The sequence below is a fragment of the Onychomys torridus genome, chromosome 7 (assembly GCF_903995425.1).
Source record: "Onychomys torridus chromosome 7, mOncTor1.1, whole genome shotgun sequence".
Lineage (NCBI taxonomy): Eukaryota > Metazoa > Chordata > Mammalia > Rodentia > Cricetidae > Onychomys > Onychomys torridus.
In genome coordinates, this window is record NC_050449.1 from 42,422,500 (window position 1) to 42,438,695 (window position 16,196).

General features: G+C 46.4%; 1 protein-coding gene across 3 annotated transcripts in view; it reads right to left on the minus strand.

Moving 5' to 3' along the window:
- Positions 1-6,046: 6,046 nt before the first annotated feature.
- The window catches only part of Htr3b (5-hydroxytryptamine receptor 3B), a 49,477-nt gene continuing 39,327 nt past the window's right edge, over positions 6,047-16,196 (minus strand). For all 3 annotated transcript variants that reach the window (XM_036191659.1, XM_036191661.1, XM_036191660.1), the window contains 3 exons: positions 8,386-8,596; positions 8,085-8,267; positions 6,047-7,185 (listed from right to left, as the gene is read on the minus strand). In XM_036191659.1, coding sequence (XP_036047552.1) covers positions 6,947-7,185; positions 8,085-8,267; positions 8,386-8,596 — 633 coding nt within the window. In that variant the 3' untranslated portion in view covers positions 6,047-6,946. The remainder of the gene's footprint in view (positions 7,186-8,084; positions 8,268-8,385; positions 8,597-16,196) is intronic.

Below are 16,196 nucleotides of genomic sequence, written 5' to 3' on the forward strand. Positions count from 1 at the left end.
CTTTAAGAAGTAAAGCACACTCCAGTGAACCCCAAACATGTGACCCTGAGCCCCCAAACCTGTGCTCTTCTACATCACTTCTCCTGTCAGATAGCAGGCTCCCTGGAGCCCCTGGGTACCGGGAGCATCTGACTGGGGTGCTCTGCTGGCACCGGGCCTGGTCCCTAACACAGAGCAGATGTTCAGGTCATGCTGAGCTGAGGGATGAGTGAGTTGGTATATGAATGAGTCTGTCTTGTGGGGTGCTCCCCTCCTCGAGTAACTCTTCTTCTCATGCTTGGCTCAACTGTCTCCTCTGTTGAGGCTGACCTTTGTAGAATGTGCCATTGAAGCCCCCAAGAAAAACAGAAAAAAAAAACTTTTCAGTTTCATGAGGTCCCATCTACAGACCCAGAGAGTCTAGGTAACAAGGAAGGCTCAAGGGGAGACGCATGGATTTCCCTGGGAAATAGAGGAGATCTCCTAGTTGGACTGGGGTGGGTGGACATGGGAACTCGAGGAATCGGGTTGGGGAGTGGACAGAGGGGGACAGTGCTGAGAGAGATTGACTGGAAAGGGGGGGCATTACAGAGTCCAGTAGAAGCCTGATACAAGGGAAACTTCCACAAGTCTACAAGAATGGAACAGATAAGACTCCTGGCATCTGTGGATGCATAGCCTGATCTGACCATCCCGTGTCATGAGATTGGTGACTGACTACCCCAGCTGTCAGTGGAGAGCCTTCATCCAGCATCTGATGGAAGTAGATTCAGAGACTCATAGCCAAACATTGGACCACACTCTGGGAGTCCTGCTGAGGACAGCAAAGAGGGATTGTAGAAAACAGGGGGGTTAGGAGCATCACAGCAAAAACCACAGAAACCACTAGCCTGGCTCATGGGAACTCACAGAGTCTGAACCAACAACCAGGAACCTTCATGGGACTGACCTAGGCCCTCTTCATATATATGAGACAGTTGTGTAGCTTGGTCTATTTGTGAGACTCCTGGCAATGGGAGCAGGGCTGTCCCTGGTTCTTTGACTGGCTCTTGGCAACCTGTTCCTCACGCTGGATTGCCTTGTCCAGCCTGAAAACAGGGGGACGGGCTTGGTTTTATAGCAGCTTGATATGCCATGCTTTGCTGATGCCCATGGAAGACCTGCCCCTTTCTGAGTGAATATGGAGGAGGGGTAGATGGGAGGAGTGGAGTGGGGAGGGAGTGGAAGGAGACGCTGTGGTTGGGATATAAAATTAATTAATTAATTAATTAATTGATTAATTAAAATAAGAAAATTGTAAAAGAAAGAAAATAAAAGAAAAAAAGAAAAGCAGAGAAAAGAGATTTTGTAGTTCTGGGATCCTCAGAGGAGGCTGTACAGACCATCATTTTATGTCCTGTATGCTGCTGTTTTGACATCTAGGATCCCTCTGACGCTGGAGAGTCTGCCTCCCCACCCCCAATAAGCCACTCTCTAGATAGGGTGAGTGGCTAAGCCTGCAAACATATTGTCTGAATACAGACCAACTGATCCAAATCCCACACCCTGCCCTGCAACCTTTTTATGAGTTCTTATATGCTGCTGATACTGGCTCCATTCATCCCAAAGTTGAGCATCTGACCACTAGGCATAGCCTTCCTGCTGCAGAGCCATGGGAACCATTCAAATCTAGTGCTGTCCATGTCCTTTGCTTCCTCTATTCCTTCTTGCAGAAAACACAGTTAAAGCTCTTGTTCCTTCCTTTGCCTCTGGTCCCTGGGATGAAACTGAGCATTTTTCTGGTATACACACTACTCTCTCTCCACTATGATGTGGTATGGCTCCCAACCATGGGAACCGTGCACAATAAAATATCTTTCCTGGTAGTCGGTTCCCAATCTACAGATCACCACTATAGCTTAGATTTTTTTTGACTAATCCACTGTAGTATTTATTTAACAAATATTTACTTATCTATTTTATACATATACATGTGTGCCTGAATAAATCTATGCATATCACATGCATATGGGAGCCTGGAGAGGTCAGAAGAGGGAGTCAGATCCCCTGGCACTGGAGTTATAAGTGGTTATGAATGTCATGGTTACCTGCATGGAGGTCCTCTGCAAGAGCATAAGTGCTCTTAACCATTGAACCATCTCTCTAACCCCTGTGGCACCTATTTTTTAAGATGGGATAGCACCATGTAGCCCAGGTCAGCCTCACCAGCCTCCTGTTTCTGCCTCCTCCTGGGTGCTGGGATTACATACGTGCATTACCATGTCCAACGTAATACACTATGTTTTGTTTTGTTTCTTCTTCTTCCTCTTGCTCTCCTTCTCCTTCATCTTTTTTCTTTTTTCAAGACAGGGTGTCTCTGTGTAGCCCTGGCTGTTCTGGAACTCCCTTTGTAAACCAAGTTGGCCTCAAACTCACAGAAAACCACCTGCCTCTGCTTCCTGAATGCTGGGATAAAAGGCATGTGCCACTACCACCCAACATAATAAATACACTGTGTTTTAAAGAGAAGGAGGGGTCTGGCTACATGGCACAGTGGCTAAGGAGCCTGATGCCAAGTCTGACAAACTGAGTTTAATTCTTGTGACGCACACATACACACACAAATAAAATATGTCTAAACCCAAGGCATGCCCTCCCATTTCATGAAGTCTACATTTTTTTTCAACACACCGTTGAGTAAAATGAATGCTCTAGAAAGGAATCATACTGGCTCTGAGTGGACCTGGCATACTGCTCAGCTCCTCCTGGGATGTAGCCTCTCTAGACTGAAAGTTTGGTGTGAACTTATCCTGTATCATTTGTGCTCCATGATGGGTTAATTTTAAGGGACCATGGAGGAATTGATCCAGCTAGAAAGATCCTGATGTGTTTAGAGGTACAACATTCAGGAAGGTAGCTTAGGGAAGAAAGACCTCAATGGGGAAGGGTCCTCTGGATGGTGTAAGTGGGGAGGAGGAAGGAACAAGGGACAACTTAGACAAACTTCGGCTGGTGTACCATCGACCAAATTCCATCTTGCTGCTCAAAGGCTGAGTGAGGGGCTAGGGCTGTAGCAAGACACACCTTGGAAGAAGAAGATATCTACCTAGAGCTAAGAAGCCAAGACTCGCCAAGGAAGCAGGGAAAGAAAGCCTGCCAGTTGCACCTGCTCTTCCTGGCCCTCAGCCTGGAGCTCTGAGAAGATGAGCGGGTGACGAGGGAGACCAGGAGCAGAGTGGCCCCTGGTGATACCCAGGATGGCCAATAACCCCATGTAACTCAGGTGAGCCCTAGGTCTTTGGAACTGAATGCCAGGCTGCAGGAAAAGTAAGAAAACAAGGTAAAGGTGAGAAGCGGCTCCCTCTTCCAGCAGTGTCTCCCAGCCCCTGCAGAAAGCTGCTCTGTGATTCCCACTTTATGGCCTCTGCCAAATGAAGCACAAATTTAACTACATCACTTCCCCAACAGGACAGGGGAGAGGATGGGAGTGTCACGCTGGGCTCCTTCAGCCCCCTAATCTAATCACTGGTGTGGGTCATTTCAATTATGGACAGCAGAGAGCAGTAGGGGCCGTGGCTGCTCATAAAAGCTTCATGCTGGGGCTCAGCTAATTATGAAGTTTCCACCGTCTCTGCAGGTAAATAACTCAGAACTGAGCAGTGGCAACATCCAAGGAGTCAGAGCTGGGGGAGGAGGGACGGGGGCACTGAACAGGACATAGACAAGACAGGAATGGACATAGACAAGGTGGCCAGGAGAGTGAGGTGGGGCTCCTGGACAGAGGATGGGGATTCAGAGGATAAAAGGAGACCAGTCCTTCCCAGAGTACACATAGATAAGAACTGGAGGCTCTCCTGGGCTGACTGTCCACCTTCGAAGGACTCTGTCTTGAAGCCACACCCCTTTCATGGTTACTCTATGTCATCTTCTTACCCTGGGAGTGAGGGCCACAGGAAACTTGCTATGTAAGATTTCAATGCTAAAAGGCTCAACTTCTTTTTCTACCTGCCCCTAGAATGTCTGTGAAAGGCGGTAGGGGTATCCTTTGTGTCCTGGAATAGCCTCTGTCACCTGTCATTTGCAACACAAAAAGGCTGGGGAGGTAGCTCAGTTGGTAGAGTGTTTCTCTAGAATGCACGGGGCCCTGGTTTATTCCACAGTACCATATAAAACTAGGTGTGGTGGTGCATGCCTATAACCCCAGTATAATTTCGGAGGTAGAGGCAGGAGGATCAGACGATGAATGTCATCTTCAGATGAATAGCAATTTAGAGGTGAGTCTGGGCTGCATGAGACCCCATCTTTAAAAAAAAAAAATCAAGACAACAAAACAAAACAAACAAGAACAAAACAACCCACAAACAAACCAGGCTACTAAGCTCAGGAAGGTTACCACAGCAGCTCTCTGAAAGTTATCTTGAGATATTAGGATGAAATAGAGGCCTCTAGGCTAGCCTGGGACCTGTGCTTTTCTCTCTTTGTATCCTAGACATCACCCTGGAGCTGTGATTTCTTAGATGGAGGGGGGGGGGGACAGCAGATGGCAGGAGCAGTCACAGCTGGGAGAATCCCATTTTTGTTCTGTTCCTCAGTTTCCTTCCTCTCTGAAACAAAACTTATGAAGAAGATGAGCATGTGGAGGGGCTAAGCTAAAACTGTTCTGTAAACCAGGGCTGCTGGCAATCCTGTTCTTCCCAGGGCAGAGCACACCCCGCCACCCCCACACACACACACACAAGACCTCTGTAGAGTCATGGACTCATAATGCTACTGCTGTAGATCTGGCTCTGGGGGGCTGCCAGTTGATATTAGGGCCATGGGACTCCAGACAGAGGTAGTCTAGTGCTCAGGTTCCACCAAGCAAAGACTGTTTCTGGGAACGTTATAAAGAGCCTGGGTAACTGGGATGCAGTAAAGCGAGCCAGGCAGCATGTGGGTTGGGAAGTCTCTTCCAGGGCCCTTCACTACAAAGGGGGCAGTTGATGGCATCAGCCCTTGATCCTTAGATCCCATAATAAGGTCACTCCTTGGGAGAAGCAGAGTCTATACTTAAGTCGTGATACAGATTGCTGGAAATCAGACCCCACACCGAAGACTCCCGACCAGAACCTCACTCTGTTGATAGCAGGCAGTCCCCTGTTCATTTTGTCATCTATTATGGACTTTTTAAAAATGTCATTAAGTTGCCTCAGTTTGCTCTCAGAACTCTGTGACATGGAGATAGTAAATATTTATAGCATCAATTTCAAGTAAGTCTAATTGTAGTCTGAGAAATGAAGTTCAAGCTCCCCTGGGTAAACAATGATGGAGCCAGGACCAGAATCAGACCTCCTGGCTCTGACTCTGGCACCTTCTCCAGCATGCAGTTAGAGAGGAGGAGGCTCTCCAGCCATGCCTTTCTTACCTTCCCCTCTGTTGACAGAGGGAAAAAATAGAGAAGGCCTGGATCAATGTAGAGGCTAACACAGAGTACCATCGAGGCAGAAGAGGCCAGTGGTAGAAGTGAAGAAGGAAACAGGTGGAGTTGGCATGGACACTTCCTGTTCACAAACTTTTTTGTGTTCCCCATTTCATTAACAGCAGCAGTGGAATTTCATGGACAATTGGCGTTGAGCACTAACTGGGAGGTAATGAAAGAGGGAGGCTGGTGGAATTTAAATTCTTTTTCTTCAGGGTGGGGATGGGAGGGCAGATTTTTTTGAAGGCAATTTTAGTCCTGGAATAGGTTCCTAGAAAACAGCTTTGGACTTTCATGGCCTGTGCTGGCAGCATCCGGGTGGATGACCGTCTCTAAGCCTTGGTCTGTTTTTCTGCCTACCAGCATCCTGAAGATGCTACCCTCAGTGAGGGGTGGAGATGTGAATGCCTGGGGACTGGATAGCTGACCTTGGGTAGATTTTGTCCCTCTGACTTGGAAAAGCACATTAGATATGAGTCCATCAAGCAGTGAGCTAGAATGAAGTGCTTTGCAATTGCTACTGCAGAGCCCTAGATGTAGAACTCTATGGACTGAAACCGAAAGAGCGAACAGAAAGCCAGACGCCCACACTCACACCAAAGACTCAGACCAGAATCCATCTCTGTCAGTTGATAGCAGGCAAGTCTCAGATTTATTTTTGTCATCGATGATTTACTTTTCAAAATGTTGAGTTACTTTGCTCTCATAATTCTATGATATGGAGAGAGTAAATATTAACAGTCCCTACTTTAAATACGGCAAAATGAAGTCTGAGAAGCGAAGTTTAAGGTCTCCTGGGTGAACAGTAACAGAACCAGGCTCGGGAAGCATGTAGTCTGTTGGGTAATCTCTGTCTGTCTGTCTGTCTGTCTGTCATCTGTCTGTCTATCCCTCTTCCTCTTCACATATACACATGCATTAAAGAGGCTACCAAACATTTAAAGGGAGAAGGATATAAGGTAATATGAGACCAAAGACAGAATGGAGGAGACAGAACCATGGGTTGATGATCCTGGAGGAATGAAGCTGTTTTTAGCCAGGCTCGAGGTTAAGTTGACACATGGACTGTTAAAGCAGAATGTATCAAATGGAGCTGGGCATGGTGGCACAGTATGTACAATCTCAGCGCTTGGAAGGTAGAGAGAGGCAGGAGTGTCAAGAGTCATCCTTGGCTGCATAGTGTTCAAGGTTAGCCTAGACTACAAGAGACATCGCTTCAAAAATCTAAAAGCAAACATTTTTGCTTAAGCCGAAGTATGTAGGTCACTAACGTTGGTTCAGGGAAAGTGAGAGCTTGTTACTGTATACTCTATTCTCTTTATACATCTTTATTATGAATATGTGTGTTTACTGGTTCTGTCAATAACCAATAAGATGCTCATCTGTGTAGTCACTAAAAAGAGATAATAGAGTCTGGGAGACATTTTTTAAATCAACCCACTCTTTCCCTTTCAACCCCCCTCCAAACACTATTCAGCTTGCTCTAAGTGTTGTGACCCCATAGCAAAGTGAGACCAGCAGTCTCCATTGTCACATTCTGCTCCACAGTGCCCAGAGAGTGCACAAGGTGACAGTATAGAGCCCCAGCACAGCAAGGTAGATCCGGAAGAGCAGCTGATCGAAGTGGTACAGGATGGCCAGCCACTCCACCTCCTTCTGGTAAACCTGATCCTGAGTTCGGAGGGAGTTGTTGATGGATTGGAGCTGGAGCCAAACTTCCTTCAGGGTATCTGGCGGCTGAACCTGGTGCTCCTGACGGACTGGGGGCTCTGTGAGATGGAGGAAAATACTCTAGATGAACTGGGAGCTACTTGTTCTTACTCTTTAAGGAAGGGTCTTTGCTAGAGTTAGGGACTCTCTTCCTATCTGCGTAGAGGAACAGCTGTGCTGAGGGAAGGCCCAGCGAACATGGCAGAGCTGTACTGTGTCAAGAGGGGTGCGTGTAGGCTAAATCTGTCTAGGAGATTTCCTGAGCTAGGATGGTTCTCTTAAATTCCTTTATATAAAGCAGCCAGAAACCAACTATTCATATTCCTCTCCACTTTTGTATTTGTAGCATGTGTGTAATGTGATGTGTGTGTGTGTAGTGGGATGTGGTGTGTGTGTGTGTGTGTGTGTGTGTGTGTGTGTGTTATGATGTGTGTGTACAGTGGAATGTGTGGGATGTGGTGTGTGTGTGTGTGTGTGTGTGTGTGTGTGTGTGTGTATAGTAGGATGTGGGGTGTGTATGGTGTGATGTGTGTGTGTACAGTAGGATGTGTTGGATGTATAGTTTGTGTGTGGTATGATGTGTGTGTATATAGTGGAATGCGCAGTATGTTTGTGTAATGGGAATTGTGGGATGTGGTTTGTGTGTGTGTGTGTGTGTGTGTGTGTGTGTGTGCACATGTGCTTGTATGCCATAATTCTACAATTTTTGAGTTTGTAGCTCAGTCACTATGGTAGAAATGAAGCAAACTAGAGGTGACTGAAGACCTGACCTTCAAGCTAAAATGATCTCCAGCAGGAACTTACCTTCGGTCTGCAGAAGAAAAATCAAACACAGAACAGGGGCTGAAAAGCAAGTGTTTCCCATTGTCCATGCAGTCCAGCCATGGCCTGCTGCTTCCCCAGTGGACCCAGGTGCCTACAAAGCAAACAGGATGGGATCTCAAGGCTTCTCACAAACCTGTTGTCTCAGCACTCGGAGCCCTGGGGTACAATCCAGGCTCATCAGCATCAGAGTCTCCTCGAAGGCAAAGAAGAGGCTGTTCATGCCCACTATGTCGCTCCTCATGGAGGAATTTGATCAACAAGATGGACTTGGATAAGCTGAGAACCAAAAGGGCCATGCAGACTGTAAAGAAGACCCCTGGGAAAGGAGTGGAGCAGAGAAAAGGGATTTATCAGTAGTCTACCATCTACATGCAACATCAGATCTTGGCCAGGAGTGATCTAGAAGAGTGTCTGGTGGCACTGGGGCTGCTTACCAATGAGAGAGGTGCACCCTGCGCTCCTTGGCACCTCATCAGACATGTTGACCCTGAAGACTGTGTAGCCCACCAGCACATTGGTCTTGAATACAATTCTTGCACGGCAGTTGGGGGGCAGGTAGAAGCTCCCCAGGTCCACAAGCATCAGGAAGATGCTGGGAATCAAGAGGCTCACAACATAGGCCAACGGGCATCTGCGAATCACCACCTGCCAGAAGACAAGAAAGCTGATCAATCTAAGCAAAAGGTCTAACAATTGGCTGAGTCCATAGTCCTGAAATCCCAGCCCTGTGTGTAATGCAAAATGGCTATATAGTTTATAGTAGGAATGTATTTGAGGCAGCTGGGTGTGCTGGTAAATGCTTATAATCTCAGAATGTGGGGAGCTGAAGCAGGAGGATTGCTATGAGTTGGAAGCCAGCTTGGACTACATAACAAGACCCTGTCTCAAACAACACACACACACACACACACACACACACACACACACACACACACACGAGCTTGGACTACATAACAAGACCCTGTCTCAAACAACACACACACACACACACACACACACACACACACACACACACACACACACACACACGAGGCTATTTTGTGGTTCAAAAAGATGAAAAGTTTTCACATAGACTAATAATGGGTTTGTGTGTGTGTGTGTGTGTGTGTGTGTGTGTGTGTGTGTGTGTGTGTTTGGTTGTACAAAGTTGTATTTATATTAAAAGACAGGAGGAGTGCTCTAAGACCAAGGATTTCTGTCCCAAGCACAGAGTGTGTCTGTCTGATTTACACGCACAGACGCATGTCCATTTACACACATGCAAAAACCAGAGCAGGATGCCAGGCATCTTCCTTTCTCATTCTTTGCCTTGTTGCCTGCTACAGGGTATCTCTCTAAACCAGAAGCTCAGTACTTTGGCTAGGTTGGCTTGCTTGTGAGTTCTCTGGATCTGCCCATCTTTGTCCACCAATGTTGGGCTTATTATAACTTGGGGGTGTAGCTCAGTTGATAAAGTACCTGCCTAACATGTACAAAGCCCTGGTTTCTATCCCCAAAACCACATAAACTGGGTGTGCTGGTACACAACTGTAATCCCAGCATTTCGGAGGTAGAGGCGAGATCAAGGTCCCATCTCCAAAGTGGTGAATTCCCCTCAGGGCTGATAATAAGACCTCTCTTGAGGTGTACATTCACTAGAACCTGATGGGGTAAACCAGCATCCTGGTCTCCTTCCTGTTAGATCTGTACCAGCACACTAATTAACAGCTCCCATTCCTTGGATTTGCCAGACAATGTGGCACTTGACTATTTGTTATTTGTTAAACCATGTGCTGGGTGCTTTTACATCAATCATATCATTTATTTTATCCTTATTATCAACTTGTTGTGTAGATAACATGTTCTTTTTCATAGATTTTCAAAGCACTGCACCCTTAAGTAAGGTGAGTCAGTGGCCAAGCTGTGATATAGCCCCACATCTTCTGATCCCTGATGCTCTTCCACTACAGCCTAGCTACAAGTCTAGATACGCCTAGATGTAAGAGAGGAGACATTATTTTTCTTTTTCACTTCTATCTCTTGCTCTGGGAGAAAAATACAAAGAAATGAGCACACAGAGGAGGTATAGAGGCCAGTGATGGAGTGGGGTGGGGCAGCTTAGCTGGGGGAAATCACACACCTTGTTGATGAGAACTGAGGCTCCCTAGCCATCAGATCTGGGAACTTGTCCCGACTCAGTGGAGCTTGGCACACCAGAGCTGTTCGGTGGATTGTAGTATGGCTGTTGTCTTCCACATTAAACATAATTGGCTGCAAATATCTACACCAGTGTAACACACATTGCTTTGCAATAATTTGGTTAGAACACATTTCTACAAAAGTGCAGCCAACAAGAGAAAAAAACAACACAATGAACTATCATCAACCTGCATCTCTGTTGGGCTGTGATGGAGATGGTTGTGGGAGGTGGTGGTAGGAGGAAGGGCATTGAGTGGCCAGAGCCCCTGGGAGGTTTATGTTGTGATCCAGCTTGGGATGCTGGTGATCTGGTCTCTTAAAGTAGAGGATGGAGGGATCAACCATCCTGATCAGGTGGGAGGAAGAAATGGGATCACCCTCGGAGACTTTATGACAGAAATTGCATGAGATGGAGGTATGGGGGAGTCTATGAGAATCACCCTAGAGAAAAGTACAAGGCATGTTAGTTAAGGGGAAAGGGCCCAGATCTGTGGTCAAGGAAATAGAGCCTATGTATGTAAATCTATGTGATCCTGTGTGGAGCAGCCAACCTCTCCCTGCCTCAATTCCTTCTTTCTTTCTTTTGTATGTGTGTGTGTGATGCATGTATATATGTGTGGGAGGGTATACATATGAATGTGTGCATGTGGAGGCCAGAGAGAAAGTTTAGGTGTCATTCCAGAAGAACCATCCTCATTTTTTTTAGACAATGTCTGTCATTGGCTTGAAACTTACTAAGTAGACTAAGCTGACTAGCTAGGGAGCCCCAGGGCTCTGCCTGTCTCTACCTCCCCAGTGATGGGATTATAAGCACATGGCCACACCAGCTTTTCATGTTCTGGGGATTGAACTCAGGTCCTTCTGTTTTGCAAGTCAAGCACTCTACCAACCAAACTATCTCCTCAGCTCCTCTCCATTTGTTTTAAAGAAGCAGTGTGCTTTTGCTTTGCCAAACATCCCAGGTACAATCGAGCTGTTGTGCTTCGAAATAGAGTTCTGATGTAACAGCGCAGGTAGAGATGATTCCTCTCCACCCAAATGCAGACCTGAAACATAAATCTAGGGCTGAAACCAAAGGTGAGTGGTATGGTTCCTTGATGATCCTGATTTCCAAGGAAGTATAGATTTATCAGGTCAAATGTTGCCAAGGTTTCAGGGGTGGAGAGAGGTCTGAGAAGAATTATGAGGTTCATTGGCTTTTGACCTGTGCAACTAACTATACATGGTCCTGAACTTGGAAGGACCTTCACTGGATCTCAGTAGATGCTGAAAGCAGAAGGCAAAGACACAGGTAGCCCATTAGGTAGTTAGCTTCTGCTGTGACATAAAACATAGAAACTCCCGTAGTCCATCTGTCTTACAAAACTGGAAAGCTGACTATGCCTTCTAAAACTACCTCATGCATTTCTCCAGTCTTTAGTAAGGATGTTACCATTCTTAAGAGACGCCAAATAGTAGCACAGTTCGGGGTTTCTTCTAGAATAAAGGGCCCACCTTTTTCTTTGTTTTAGAGGCAATGCCTTCTAAGGATTAAATTAATGTTCTCTACAAGCCTGGTATAGTCAAAAATAAAACAACAACAACAAAAAAAAAGAGCTAAAAACAAAACAAACCTCTAATTTTATTTTTGCTTTCTGAAACTTTATTGTTATCTCAGCCAATCTTCAGCTTTCTTTTCCTTTGTTCAACAAACATGGAGCAGGAAGAGGCTGCTGACACACTACTGTAAATACTAGGGGCCTAATGCCATGAGTAGGGCAAGTCCCTGTCCTTGCCTGGTCTTAGGAGTTCAGGAGCCAGAGTCTGGTGGCTGACGTTTGATAAGTCTATGGTGCAGAAAGAAACCTTGCTTCAGAATGAACCAAAACCAGAGTCCCTATCTCATTTTCATGATGCCACTAAAGACTTTCTAAGTTTAGCTGCTATTCTATGCAGAGACTGAACCTAGGGCTTCCTGCATGCTAGACAAATGCCCTACCAACTGAGCCATAGCTCCTTGGGCAGATTTTGATGTCCATGACAGATACCAAGAGTCTTTTTTTTTGGGGGGGGAGGGGGAGTTGAGACAGAGGCCTGCCTGGTCTACAGAGTGAGACCCAAGAGCCTTTCTTATTCATCTTTATAATCTGTCATTGTTCTTGTTAGCTTAAATAGTCACTTTGACACAGCCTAGAGTCGTCTGAGTGGAAAACCTTGACCGAGGAATTGTCTAGATCAGATTGGTCTATGGGAATGTCTGTGGGAGATTGTCTTGATTATTACTTGATGCAGGAGGGCCCTGCCCATTGTGGGTGGCACCATCCCTAGGCAGGTGGTACTGGGCTGTATAAGAAAATTAAACATGAGCCTGGGAATGAACAACCAGAGAGCAAGCCAGCAAGCAGAGTTCCTCTATGGTTTCTGCTTTAGTTTCCTGCCTTGAGTTCCTACCCTGACTTCCTTCGATGATAGATTATAACCTAGAAGAATGAGTGAAATAAACCCTTTCCTTCCCAGGAGGCTTTGGTCACAGTACTTTGCCCCAGCAACAGAAATCAAACTCTAACAATCATTGATGCTTAAAAGATGTTCACTGAGCTACATCAGAATCTGTTAATAATGCTACTTTTAGTTTCAATAGACTGGAGATATGAGATTACTCAAATTGGCAGTGTGGGGGGAGGCACAGCGCATGACATTGGGGTCAGTCTTCATATGGGCCTCCTCTCATAGATCACGAGAGCCAATGACTCCTGCTTCTGCTCAGGGGAATGTGTCACCTGCTCAGTGTGACACTATTCTCTGTAAGCCTGCCCTACCCAGAGCCCATCATTCCTAATGGACTAGAGGAGCTGGTGCCTTTAAATTCCACAGAAAAGGAAGAAAAAGCACTTTAGTTTCAGCCCGTGTTCTCCATTAGACACCCTTCAGGTGTTAGCAATATTATGCCACAATTTCATTATCCATTAAAGCCAGGTAATAATAAGTACACAAAGGTATTTGGAGCCTATTGATGTTAATGAAAGAGATCAATCTAATTCAGAATGTGTGTGTGGAGAGCTCCTTGGAGATGGAATAGGCCCCAAGGTTAGCCTCTAATTGCCTCCTTGATGGTAGACCCCACCAGTACTCAATTTTGCATGACCGTCTTTATGACATACTTGGAATTTTGACGCCCAGACTCATGCTCCATACAGAAGCCCATTTTCCTCCCCTCCCAAGTCCCTCCTAACACCCCTGGTTCAGAAGGAATGGGAAAGTTGTTGCCATTTAAGTGAGAGCCTTGTTTGTACCAGAGTGAGGGCTTTGGGGATGTAGATTGTGGGTTGGGCTGGATTAACAGAAAGTCTGTGATTCCTGTATTCCTTGAGCAACCCTAGGATGATTCTAGAGTTTAAGATCCCCCTCCCTTCCTCCCTCCCTCCCTCCCTCTCCTTCCCTTCTCCTCCTTGGAAGGCTACCCTGTCAAGTATGAGCTTCATTCACATTATTGATCAAGAGTTTTGAAGGACATCAGAATGCCTTGGATTCGATGGAAACCTCAATAAAATTGCCCTAATCTAGAAAAAGACGTAAGAATCATGATAGAAAAGGGATTGAGCAAGGCGTCTCTCTTTCTCAAATCCCCTTTTCATTTCCCCAGTACTCTCTGAGTTTCCAGTGCCTGGTGAGTCGCTCACTCATTGTCAGAGTATCTTGATTGGCCCTTTCCACCAAAATGACTTCTAGATTTTCTCCCTACCTCTACCCACTCCTGCAAGGTTATACAGAAACTGAATGTCCATCCTGCTGTTTTCTGGGAACCAGCACCTCCAAAAGTGTATTGGAGGAAATCTCCCCTCCTATGGCTGTTGGATTGGGTCCCAGGCTATACACAAACATCCTTGCAGGGAGAAGAGCTTTGTCTAGGCCCCCTATGGAATATAGTTAGATTCTAAACCATCAGTGGTACCCTGTGATAAGTAGCATGTGTCCCAGCACCAGTGGCTGTGATTGTGTTAGCTGGAGCTAATGGTATCCCAAGCACTTGATGCCAGATAAATGTTAGCCATGTGTGTTAGCATGGGATGATGCTGTGTTTTGAAGAGAATGTTGTCTCTCTTGCCTGCTCCAACTGCCCCAGCTTGGTCTGGGACACAGCAGGTGATTAGATTAAGAGGAAGATGGTCCTTCACTGCCAGGACACCAGCAAGCACACTGTTGGCACAGAGTTGGACTCCAAATGCTACAACACTGACCAAGGGCTTTTGAATGACACCAGGATGCCTTGGATGCTAAATGCAGAATGTCTCCTATGATATGAAAACAATGAAGCCAGTCATGGGGCACGTGGCAGCCAAGGGGAAGGTGTGGAGGTTGGGAGATGAAAACCAGTGAGTGTTCTGGAGCATGAGAGTCTTTTCAAAGCTGCAGGATCACTTCTGAGTCTGGCCACTATGATCTGTGACTTTACTTGGGGGGATTTGGTTCCAGAGAATCAGGTGGAAGCCAGCCTTGCCCTCAGAGCAAAGACACCTTGGAGAAAACTTCCAGGGCACAAAATCAAATGCATGTCTCTCTACCTCCAGCATGCCTTTGTAGAAACACCATTACAGAGAGGAATGTGGTGATGAAGAGGGCAAAGGAACTGGACCATGATTCCTACATGGAGCGCCTCCCATGAAGCAGTGCTTACTTTCTCTCCTATTCCAAATGGACCCAGATGCTCTCAAGAAGATAAGCTAATATTTAGGAGAAGGGATGACACATAATTGCAGAGGGAGAGAGAGCGAGCGCACACAGGGGTACAGCCACACTCACACTACCGTTTCCGCTGCCTCTTGCCTTTGCCTGTTTCCGTGCAGTGTAGGTAATGATGTGTGCAGCGCTCCGTGGAGTGCTTGGTAGGTGACTGGTTCCACCTTGTGCATGCCGTTCCCTCACGTTTCCCTTTAATGCTCTCCATTATTTGGGCTGCATTAATAATGTTTGCAGGCTGATATCTTTAAAATTAATGAGGTGTTTACGCTTAGCCAAGAAACTCATTGAAATTTAAGAAAAAAAAAAAAAGCTTTCTTCCCCCCCTACTCTCTTTCTCTTACTGAAAACGAGTGGACAAGAACTAGGGATGTGGCTCAAGGGTAGAGTGCTTGCCAAGTGTAAGCAAGGTCCCTGTTGGAGCCCTAGGATCTCAAAACAAAGAAGAAAGAGTGGGCAGGCAGGCCACAGGCTACACCTCATTGAAATCTAAGTTAGAAAGAATTCCAGTCCCAAATTCCCTGCTTCACAGGCATGTTTTTGATGGGCTGCTAACAAACAGGTAGCCGTGAGGGAGGCGCCAACCCCAGTGCTTAAGGCTGTGGTTTAATGGGAGTTCTTCTAGAAACCTCACACTGTTCAGTCAATGGAGGCCACTCAGGCCCCTCAGGAACTGCTAACCTCACTCTTTGCGTCAGCCCTCATTCTTGTCCGCAGGCACTTCATTCCCAAGGCCTGATTCTGGAGGAATCCATGTCACCTGCACTCCTGACTGGTTTGCTGTCTCTAATTTTCAGCTGGATTCATTCTTTGTCGTGAACACCACCCTCTCGCCCTGTCACCCATGCCACCTTCACTTTGTGCAGTAAAGCAGTGCAGCAAAAAGTGCATTCTGCTGAATTCTAGCCCTGAGAGTCTATTGCTGATGTGAGCCTCCCGTGAGCATGGCAGAGTGGTGTGCCAGGGAAGCCAGAGGGGCAGAAGCTTGGCAGGAAAAGTGGTGAGCACCACTGTCCTTCTCCCAGAGCCCCTTAAGCCAGATAAACTTCTCCGGGTACAGTTTGGCCAAGAGCACTCCCAGAGATGTATCAGAGCATCATGGGTTCCACCATGCCCTGGTTAGCAGTTGTTCCCTCTGACCCTGAAGCCACTAGTACCTTGCTTGTTCTATCAGTGTCTGTCAGTTTGTCTGTCTTTCTTCCTTCTTTCTTCCCTTCCTTCCTTCCTACCTTCCTTCCTTCCTTCCTTTCTGTCTCTCTCTTTCTTTTGTTTTTTCTCCCTCCCTCCCTCCCTCCCTCCCTCCCTCCCTCCCTCCCTCTCCTTTCCTTTTTATGAAATAGGATCTCATATA